Source organism: Andrographis paniculata, unplaced genomic scaffold, assembly GCF_009805555.1.
Source record: "Andrographis paniculata isolate CXL003 unplaced genomic scaffold, ASM980555v1 Contig87END, whole genome shotgun sequence".
Lineage (NCBI taxonomy): Eukaryota > Viridiplantae > Streptophyta > Magnoliopsida > Lamiales > Acanthaceae > Andrographis > Andrographis paniculata.
In genome coordinates this window covers 960,544-972,124 of record NW_026137625.1, presented here as the reverse complement: position 1 = coordinate 972,124, position 11,581 = coordinate 960,544, and the positions used below count along the sequence as shown (strand labels likewise).

Sequence of the window (11,581 nt, the reverse complement as noted above, 5' to 3'; positions counted from 1 at the left end):
GCAACAAATTGCAAATCAGTTACCGGATACATTTAATGACGCTAGCAGAGTCACCAGGTCATATATTCCTCTAGCAAAGCTCCGGCAAAATTAAAATCCCAGAAGGACATATGAAAAGTGCAAATGAATCCTCTATGCATTTGAAGCGTGACAGACCTGTAGGTTCCAATTATAAGAATCCCCGAAAGAAAAAAGTATTGATTAATGATTCAATCCCTCAAACAATTTGCAGTGACAAGGAACAAATCCTTGAAGAAGATGCTCCTGAAGAGCCCACCTCAAAAGAAAATGAAGTTATCGAGAATTCAATTAACTTCATCGCTACAAATAAAAGTTGGAGCCGCAATGAAATAGTCATCGATAATGCATTTGCATATAACATGACACTTGATATAATGGAAAATGACGAGGATCCCGAACCAACATCAGTTGATGAATGTCGGAAAAGAAACGATTGGCCAAAATGGAAAGATGTGATCCAGTCTGAACTAGACTCACTGGCCAAAAGAAATGCCTTTGGACTTATAATTCAAACACCAGAATGTGTTAAGCCAGTTGGGTGCAAATGGGTATTTGTGAGAAAAAAAATAAAGACAATAAAGTTGTACGATACAAAGCAAGACTTGTAGCTCAAGGATTCTCACAAACACTTGTGATTGATTATGATGAGACATATTCCCCAGTTATGGTATCACATTTAAATACCTCGTAAGCCTAGCAGTGCATGAAAAACTTGACATGGCCTCATGGACGTAGTTACTGCTTACTTATATGGCTCACTGGAAAATTATATTTATGTGAAAATCCCTGAAGGATATAACATACCTGAAGCATGCAATCAAATCCCAGAGAATGTTGTTTTATCAAAGTACAAAAGTCTTTGTATGGACTTAAACAATCTGGACGCATGTGGTATAACCGTCTCACTTGAGTGTTTAACCAAAGAAGGTTACACTAACGACCCAATATGCCCATGTGTTTTCATAAAGAAAAATGGGTCAAAATTCGTGATCATTGCAGTATATTTTGATAATCTCAATATTATCGGAGCTACTGAAGAGCTCCAATCAGTCGTGGAATATTTGAAAAGAGAATTTGAGATCAAAGACTTTGGAAAGACAAAGTTTTGCCTTGGTCTGAAAATTGAATATATGGATAATGGAATATTCATCAACCAAACCGCCTATAACCAAAAGGTATTGAAACGATTTTATATAGATAAAGCACATTCATTGAGTACCCCAATGATCGTCAGGTCATTTGATCCTAACAAGGATCCATTTAGACCAAAAGAGGATGATGAAGAGATACTTGGTCCTGAAGTACCATATCTCAGTGCAATAGGTGCACTCATGTATCTAGCGAATAACACTAGGCCAGATATTGCATTTGCAGTAAATTTATTAGCCAGATTCAGTTCATCTCCTACCAAACGACATTGGAATGAGGTTAAACATATTTTGCGCTATCTTCAAGGGACAAGTAATCTTGGCCTATTTTACCCGAATGATTCTCGACATGAGTTATTAGGCTATGCCGATGCTGGATATTTGTCTGACCTGCATAAAGCAAAATCGCAAACCGACTATATATTTACATGTGGCAGTACTGTGATGTCACGGAGATCCACAAAATAGACAATAACTACCACATCATCAAATCAGACCGAAGTATTGGCTATTCATGAAGCTAGCCGAGAATGTGTTTGGTTGAGGTCAATGACCCATCATATTCGAAAGAATTGTGGGTTAATGCCTGAAAATGAAAATCCCCCAACAATCATATATGAAGACAACACAGCCTGCATTGCTCAGTTAAAAGGTGGATATATTAAAGGAGATAGAACTAAACATATTGCACCAAAATTTTTCTTTACTCATGATTTGCAAAAGAATGGTGAAATCGATGTGCAACAAATCCAATCATCTGATAATTTTGCAGATTTATTAACCAAGGCCCCACCGACAACAACATTCAACAAATTGGTGAAAAGAATTGGAAATGCGTCAGCTTAAAGATCTCAAGTAAAGTCCAAATCAGGGGAGCAAATCTATACAAGAAAGATGTAGTCTTTTTCATTCATTATGATTTTTTCTCATAGAGTTTTTTCATAGTAAGATTTTAGCGACGCACATTCTTTGTCTAAAGACATCCAAGGGGGAGTGTTACATACACATACATCATACGTGTACAGTTCATAATATTGGATGTGAATGTCTTGTCCTTACATACGTACTCCTATATTTATTGGATGAATTTTTGGTTCTCTCTCAACCTAGTATTGTAGGTCCTAAGGTACCTATAAATACTAGACCTATTGTATTTATTTTGACATAGATTGAAAGCAATCAATTTCATATCACACCGCCTCTCTATCTCCCTCCTTTTAACACACACATTTTATATATATAATATATATATTACACTTCACGTTATATTTATGTATGCCTACATAATATATATACTCATATATTGCATACTATAATACATATATACACTAAATATATTATATTAATATTTATACAAAATAACAATTAACGGTAGGGATAATTAATATTCTTATTTGTTATTCTTATAATATTAATATTTACAACAATTTTTGAATTTTCAGACTTCTTATTTTTTAGACACTATTTTTTTAATTAAATTTTCTTAAATTTTACTAGTTGAGCTTTGCATTTCCATAAAAAAAATTATATTCCCTCGGTCTTATTGAAAGACTAATATTTTCCATTTTAGTCAATTCCAAAACAAAATTATTATTTCTTAATCTAGTAACTATCTAACACAATAAATATCTTTTTATATTAAGCAATAGTAACAAGTATTTTCGTCTTTTTTACTACAATCTATTATACTACTATATTAAAAAATCTACGTAAAAAAAATAAACGAACAACCAAAACAACAAAATATCTAATTAAACATTATTTTAATATCAAATTCAAACCAATTTTTTTCACTATCATTAATTTCTTTGCAACCTATGAGCGTATAGGCCCAATAAGTAGAATAGAGTAGAGTGGCTTTTTCGTTCAAAGTCTCTACATTGCCCAAAGAACCTAAATCGTCTCCTAAACCTCCGCCGCCGGTCGCCGCAATGCAGAGCTCCTTCCTACACTCCTACCCGTCGTCCTTCTCCCCCTCAACAACTAACTTCCCACCCTCTTCAGCCCGCTACAATGCACCGCTCTTCACAATCCGTGCCGCCGCCACGGAGACCGCCGCCTTGACGCCGGCGGGAGCTGCCGCTACTCAGCTCAACAAATACAGCTCTAGAATCACAGAGCCGAAATCGCAGGGTGGATCTCAGGCGATTCTCTATGGCGTGGGCCTGTCGGACGACGACATGCACAAGCCCCAGGTGGGGATTTCGTCGGTGTGGTATGAAGGGAACACTTGCAATATGCATTTGCTGAAGCTCGCGGAGGCTGTGAAGGAGGGCGTCGAGAAGGCTGGGATGGTGGGGTTTAGATTCAACACGATTGGAGTCAGTGACGCCATTTCTATGGGGACTCGAGGGATGTGCTACAGCTTGCAGTCTAGGGATTTGATTGCGGATAGCATTGAGACTGTTATGGCTGCTCAGTGGTATGATGCCAACATTTCTATTCCTGGCTGCGACAAAAATGTAAGCTCTTTTATTTCCCCCCTTTTCGATTCAATTGAAAGCTCCGAATTTTGCTTTTATATGCTTGATCTTTCTTTCTTGTTCCTCATGACTTTTTGAGGTCAGTTTTGTTCAAATGCGATAGTGAGCGTTGAGCAGCTGTGATTTAGGATTTTTTGAATTTGAAACTTTTTTAATGGAAATCGTTGTTGGATTTGATGTTTTGGCGAACACATATTTTAGCATCGAATGAATAGGAGAGTGTTGAACTCTGAGTGTTCAGCAGCTGTGATTTGGGATTTTTTTTTTAAAAAAAGAACTATTTTAATGGAAAATCGGATTTGATGTTTTGGGGAAAATATATTTAAGCATCAAGTGATTAGTTTGAAAAGTGTTGCTTTGTTAACTACATTAGACTTTAAATTATACTCTCTAAATTCTGTAACATATAACAGGGAAGGAACTTGTGTATCGATCTTAATTGCAAAAATATAAGAGAGAGAGATCTTTTATCAGTGAAGATCATTTGATGAATGCTGTTGCTTCGATTTTTGTGGAATGATGAGGTTCTACAGATTTCATCAGACTGTTAATTTTTTCTTTTTAATTTTCTTTTTATAGAAGTAGGCACTTCTTCTGCTAGATTATTGATTCTTGTAGTTGGGAGTTTGCGTTTTGATGGGTTGTGACTACAAATGTTAGGCGTCAAGCAGTCGTGGCAGTTGGTTTGAACTTGTTTCTTCATTTTTTTTCTATCCTGACTGAATAAAGTAATGAATATTGTGTTATTTTGGACTCTTCTAGTATGTCACTATATGGAAAGATTTATTGTTTTGCAAGCTCTAATTTGACTTCTGGAATTATCTTCGAACATTTGTGCATGTTTGTTGAGCAATACTTGACATAAAACGCAGTGTTGTATATACATTGGCTTATATGAATTATCTATGATGTGAATAATGATAGTGTCTCCGATCAAAAAAATAAAATAATAATAATGATAGTGTTAAAATTTAAATAGTGGTCCAATTTCATTGCATCTTTCTCATGTGAGTACAATACGTTCTTTATATGGAGTGGACTGCTGTTGCACATCTTGAATGTTTTCTCACATAAAGTGATACTAGTTTTTCACCTTACACATATCATTTCTTTTGAGTAAACTGAAGATTGAATTGATTCATTTAAGACTATTAGAGAAGCACTATAACCTTATATAAAAGAGTGAGGGGTGAAGTGAATGTCCTTTTGATATCATATAAAGTTCTCTGAAATTATTTTAATTGAGCAGTCTGCAAATGACATTCGAACGGGGTGAAATGACGCTGATATCCCTCTGTTGATATGTAATATGCTGTCATTGTGTTGCTGAATTCTACTTTCAGTTTTCTCGCATTGCTTTCTTCAAGGGTATAAAGTTGAATAGAACTTAAGGTTTGTTTAGATATGTTTAGATAGGTGTTGGGATGTGGTGTTTTGAATTGAAAATCTGTTTTTAATTAATGTAATATTTAAGTTCTAAAAAAGAATGTTGGGTCTGATTAATGTTAGGAGATTGTTTTCATCAATAATTACAAAAGAAAAAGTAAACAGAGCCTTAGCTTGTTCTTATAATGCAGTTTCTCTTCATCTACCTGTAATTAGATCCTTGATTTACTAAATGTAATATTGCAGATGCCAGGTACAATTATGGCTATGGGGCGGCTGAACAGGCCAAGTATTATGGTTTATGGTGGAACAATTAAGGTATGTCTGATTTACACATATTCATAATATCTATTAAATATATCTTGATCACGTCACTCTGAAGAAATGGGTCATTAATGGTCCAATTAATCTTTGCTCTTCTCGTGTGAGTTTTAATTTAGCTTTCATCATCGTCTTTGTTGAATATTGTCCCACATTGCTAAATGTGTAGGAACTCCCCTAGTATATCACCAATTGGTTTTAGGTTGGATGCCCGGGTCCCTTCTTTACAGTCTTTCTAATAGTTAAACTGATGTCTTGGATTTTGGTAAGTTTACCTTACCATTGTCAAACTGTGGTTTAAGCTGTTGGAGTTGTATTGGCAGACTATATGTAGGAATTTATAGTAATCTTATTTTTATGTCCCAACATACTCCAGTTATGTGGTTGTTTAGTCAATTTATTTCTTCTTCTTGTGTGTCATAGAACTGTGGATTAAGCATTTTGATGCCGTCTTAAAAAATAAAAAATAAAAAATAAGAATTGGTAGTGTTTTCTTATTGGATTTACCATGAACTCATTTACGTAAGTGTTCTAACGATATATGCAGATTTTTGTGTGGAGCAATACTTATTGAGGTATTCCAAATCATTTGTGGAATAGAAAAAAATTTAGAATTTATGTGTGCTGCTCTATGTGAAAGACATCAATATGTTGCTTATGTTTATGTGTTTCTTAAATTACTCACCAGGCGACTAGTTCTAATTTTGCTTAATGTTGGTTCATGCAGCCTGGGCATTTTCAAGGCCACACTTTTGACATTGTATCTGCTTTCCAGGTACGTGAATGAAATGTATCGTATGCAGCCTGATCCATCTTTTTGTTTTCCCTACTTGAAATTGTTTAGTATGTGTTAGTTTGTTGTACTATTTTGTTGCCCCACAAGGTGTGGTGGGTGGTTGGTGTCAGTAGAATGCACCGTCACTCGATCATGAAATTTTTAGAAACTGCTTGAAAGTAGTCAGTGGTTTGCATCATTTGAACTTGCTTAGGGATTGATGGTGACTTTTTAGCCGAGTATGTTTTGCTTATCGAATCTATGTGATGTAAGTGCCACTCATTTCCATAGTTTGCACATTTTTATGCTGTATGCTTGTTTGAGTGTGTTTTTAACTTTATTGACTTGAATAGTAACGAATGGTGGGGTTTTTTCTTGTTCTTTTAACAACTCTTACATGTATATATATGTATATATATACACATCCGATTCGATGGTCAATGGAAACTGACAATGTATGCTTATTTTCGGTGCTTCAGGTTTATGGAGAGTATGTGAGTGGTTCTGTGAATGACGAACAAAGATTGAATGTGGTTCGTAATTCATGTCCTGGTGCTGGAGCATGTGGTGGAATGTATACTGCAAATACGATGGCTTCAGCTATTGAAACAATGGGAATGACCCTTCCCTACAGGTAACACACGATACACCAGTTCTAAAATGTTCGTGAGCTGTTCGAGAGACCTACTTCAAAAATTAATAAGGCCTTTTTTGTAATGAATAACAGTTCTTCAACCCCTGCTGAAGACCCTCTAAAATTGGACGAGTGCCGCCTTGCCGGGAAGTATCTTCTAGATTTGATTAAAATGGACTTAAAGCCTCAGGACATCATCACTCCCAAGGCCCTACACAATGCAATGGTCATGGTCATGGCACTAGGTGGATCTACCAATGCTGTTTTGCATCTAATCGCCATTGCAAGGTGAGAAATACTTAGTAATGGCAGTTATTACTGTTAGAATGCCAATGTCCTACCAAGCAGCTCATAGCTAGAATCTCGCAGGTCTGTAGGTCTGCAATTAACTCTAGATGATTTCCAGAAGGTCAGTGATAAGGTTCCATTCCTTGCCGATCTTAAACCCAGCGGCAAGTATGTGATGGAGGATATACACAAGGTATGCTTATTTTGCAATTCACATATTTTAATGGTCAGAACATACGAAATTGTTTATCGGTGCTTTTTGAATATTTATTAGATTATATTTGGTCACATTTGGTCAATTGCGAAAATCAATCAAGAATGCACTGAATCCCCAAATTTGATGTTGAAGTCAATGCACAATTCTATGTCAATTCTATGTTAGCATATTATATATAGTAATTTGAAAATGAAATCAGTTAAGTTAGTCTAACTACCTAATAAATTTGACCTCAATTGGTTCATCGATAATTACTGATTTTGTGCACAATTTTCTTTGGAATGGAGGCCTCCTAACAAGTTATGATTTTTCACAATTTAGATTGGAGGTACGCCAGCAGTAATTCGACACTTATTGGAGCACGGGTTTTTAGATGGAGATTGTATCACAGGTAAGTCGCATCTTGTTTGTGAACACTCACTATATATCTGCTTTCATATCTAGGATTTGACAATAACACTCTCACTATGTCTATAGTTACCGGACAAACTTTGGCCGAGAATGCGAAACTATTTCCGTCACTTCCAAAGGATCAGGTATAGCTGCCCTCCCTATCAATTCAATCTTATTCCAGATTATATTCGAGCTTCTTGATCAAGAAACATTACCTTTTTCTTTTTTTGCAGCAAATAATTAGACCCTTCAGTAACCCCATCAAAGAAACAGGTCACATACAGATATTGTTCGGCAACCTTGCACCCGAAGGTTCTGTCGCAAAGATCACTGGGAAAGAAGGGTTATATTTCTCCGGTAATTGTTTCAGCTGAAAGTTTCTCATTACATATACATTTTTATGTTTCCTGCTGTTGGCCATTTAAATATATGTAAGCGCGCTATTTAAGAAATAAGCTTTTGATACATATTTCTTGCAGGCCCTGCCCTTGTATTCGAAGGCGAGGAATCTATGATCGCCGCTATCACTGAAAACCCGAGCAGTTTCAAGGTAATTCCAAAATGGTTCTAAAATATCTACTTACCTCACAGCTCCTCTCGTGGAAGTGGAAAGTATTGATATATAGTTTTATATGTAATGTCAGGGAAAAGTTGTCGTCATTAGGGGAGAGGGTCCTAAAGGGGGGCCAGGCATGCCCGAAATGTTGACCCCAACAAGTGCAATAATGGGTGCAGGCCTTGGCAAGGTGCGCTTTATTATTCGGCATCATTTATAGCAGTACTTTTATTGTTCATGAATGAAATCGCCTTTGTTGAGTTGGTTATATATATTTTCTTTGTTCAGGAAGTTGCGCTACTAACAGACGGGAGATTCTCCGGAGGTTCACATGGCTATGTCGTTGGGCACATTTGTCCAGAGGCACAGGTAAATTCAACAATATTCTACAACAAAAACTGGCGCCTTTTGTCATTTAATAAGTATTGGATTCTCCTTACTTTCACGATTTTACACCCGTAATTTTTTAGCTTCATGAAAAACACGATGCTAGACAGACATCTTTTTTGTTGTCGAACTGAAACTACAATGTTGCCTTTTTACACAAACATGAAATGTCAAAAACACATGGTTCTGTCCTAAGACACTGCATTGTAAATTTTCAGGAAGGCGGCCCGATTGGTCTAATTCGAAACGGAGATATAATCACCATAGATATTCAGAAGAAAAGAATGGATGTAAACCTAACAGACGAGGAGTTGAACAATCGAAGAAAGCAGTGGACACCGCCACCCTACAAAGCTGATCGAGGAGTTCTTTACAAGGTAAATACTTACACACACACTTCTTTCGAATCTTTGAAGCTATTCGAAAATTTTATCACAACAGACATGCCCTTATTCTATACGACTTCGTTTTTCCCATTCGACATTGTCCATCAGTACATCAAGAACGTACAATCTGCCTCAAATGGATGCGTGACCGATGAATAGGAGATGAATAGAAGACACAAAGACTTCTCGATAAAATGGTGCATAGAGCTCCCAACCTCAGCCTTTGGTTCTTAATATAGTCCTTAGGCACTACAAGTTTTCCCGCGGCTGCTTAGATTATTCAAGTTTAGCTTGTTATCTTTTTATCTTTTTCTTTGATGGGGACTGCTTTGAATTTTTATTTTTCTTTCTTATTGTAAGCTTAAATAAATGCAAGGGTTGAATCTGTTCTCAAATTTCTTTGGCAGTTTGATCGGGGATGAGCCGATGCTGTGTATTGTGTATGAGCCTTGTTGAAATTTTTTATGGTAAAAATTATGTGTTGCATTGATCCGGGAATGAACGATGAGGATGTTGTCTATGAGTAGAGTTTGACGGAAAAGTTTAATTGATAATGCACTCAGCGTATCTTCAATTCAAATGTCTTATAGTGATTTATATGAAAAAAAAAAAAAAAAAAATATTATTAATATATCTGGATCCATAGAGTTTCTTGATGCAGAACTGAGAACTCGAACAATTGGTATTACGGCATTTTTCAACTAAATTGTTTGGTCCTTCGTAATCTATTCCGATTGAAAAAATAGAGAACAATGATTGATTTAGTGTTTTAGAAACTATAACAGAATGTCTTTTATAAAACGATCAATAGGCCACCTATATCACCTAATTGATTGGTATTTTCTCAATTTTTCTCATATCAATAAGGTAGTCATTGACTTGTTCCATAAATAGATTAGATAATTTAAGTCAATCAAATATATAATTGATTGTTTCTATAATCAAATATTGTAATATAAATTAATCAAATAAATTATTGATTATTTTTATAATTGAATTTTGTAATTTCGGTCAATCAAATAAATTAGAATAACTAATATAATCGTACATTATTATTTGTCCATATTTAGATAGGAAAATATATATTTTCCTAACAATCTCCCGTTTGGACAAATATTATTTCCTGATCAATTATATTATTGAATCTGTAGTTGCGCAACGGTATGCTATTCATTTTTTGACTACCTTTAACAATCTTATACACCTCATGCACTAACAATCGAAACACCGAGGCAATCACCACATTATAAATCGTGGTTAAACCCTAGCAATCACCATATTAATACACTCAGTGATATGGATCAAATATGGTAAGCAACATGAAAATTTCATACGATGCGATCAATATCATATCTATTTCCAACTGGTCGGACTTTAGTGGGATCAATACAAAATAACTTAAATTGAATTCAGAATAAAACTAAATCCATCAATTTTATTTTCTGAGAAAACTGGACAATACAAATTGAAGGTTTTCCACATAGAACATAGACCCTTACTAAACTCTTTCTTTAACAGCAAGAAACTTAATGTTAATAAATTTTAACTTAGTTGCGCTTAAGTTGTTAGTGGAGTAATGCACGGCTGAGTTATTGCCACAAGATGTTTTCAATGGCCTCTCGATGCCATCAATCACACGCAACCCAGTGACAGTTTCGTAGCCATATTGCGTGATTGAAAGTCTCATAGCAAGCGATAAATTTTGTAGCCATGGTAGAGGAAACTACAATAGTCTGTTTAACAAAAAAATCGCCCCTTCTACTAGCATAACACATATCCTGATGTGGAGCGTTTGCTATCTTGACATCCAGCAAATTCGGAGTCAGAGTATCCCACGATCTTCAAGCTTTATGATCTCCGATAAGTGAGCATATAATCCATAGTTCTCTTCAAGTAACGCATTAAGCGTTTGGTTGCTTTCCAGTGTTGTTCTCCCGGATTGCTCAAATATCTGCCTACAACTCCCACTATAAATGCTATATTGGGACGAGTGCATACTTGAGCATCCATAAAACTTCCTACTGCCGATGCATAAGGAATCATATGCATCTTCTTTTTCTCATGATCATTGTTGGGACACTGTTTGAGACTAAATTTTTCTCCTTTAGCAACAGGGCTATAGAGTGGTTTGCTGTCTTTCATGCCGAATCTTCACAAAATCATATCGATGTAATTCTTTTGCGATAATCCAAGAATACCTCGAGAAAACAATCTCTTAGTATTTGAATCCCTAATACAAAAGATGCATCACCAAGATCTTTCATTTCGAATTTCTTTGTGAGAAATCTCTTAGTTTCATGCAACAAACTCATATCGTTGCTAGCGAGAAGAATGTCATCGACATACAAAACTAGAAATATATATTTACTCCCACTAAACTTGCAGTACACACAATTATCAACGACATTTACCTCAAAACCAAATGAGGTGCTACTTGATGGAATTTGTGGTACCATTGACGGGATGTCAGCTTTAGACCATATATGGATTTCTTTAACTAGCATACCTTAGATTTTGTGTCTCCAAATACAAAGTTTTCAGGTTGTGCCATATAAATTGTTTCCTTAATATCTCCATTAAGAAAAG

The 11,581-nt window shown here is 35.6% G+C and overlaps 1 protein-coding gene across 1 annotated transcript; it reads left to right on the top strand.

The window, feature by feature from the left end:
* The first annotated feature begins 3,025 nt into the window (after positions 1 to 3,025).
* On the top strand, positions 3,026 to 9,569 carry LOC127242724 (dihydroxy-acid dehydratase, chloroplastic). Its single transcript, XM_051262393.1, has 14 exons — positions 3,026 to 3,631; positions 5,285 to 5,356; positions 6,087 to 6,134; positions 6,614 to 6,768; positions 6,862 to 7,056; positions 7,138 to 7,249; positions 7,595 to 7,664; positions 7,751 to 7,809; positions 7,900 to 8,023; positions 8,146 to 8,216; positions 8,311 to 8,412; positions 8,511 to 8,591; positions 8,828 to 8,986; positions 9,104 to 9,569. Exons 1-14 carry the CDS (start codon positions 3,101 to 3,103, stop codon positions 9,152 to 9,154), a joined length of 1,830 nt encoding a protein of 609 aa, XP_051118350.1. The 5' UTR covers positions 3,026 to 3,100; the 3' UTR covers positions 9,155 to 9,569.
* Positions 9,570 to 11,581: the final 2,012 nt, after the last annotated feature.

Coding starts and splice junctions, on each gene's coding strand:
- LOC127242724 (XM_051262393.1), top strand. CDS start 3,101: ATGCAGAGCTCCTTCCTACACTCCTACCCGTCGTCCTTCTCCCCCTCA. Junction 7,665..7,750: donor AGATGGAGATTGTATCACAG/GTAAGTCGCATC, acceptor CTATGTCTATAG/TTACCGGACAAACTTTGGCC. Junction 8,217..8,310: donor AAAACCCGAGCAGTTTCAAG/GTAATTCCAAAA, acceptor ATGTAATGTCAG/GGAAAAGTTGTCGTCATTAG.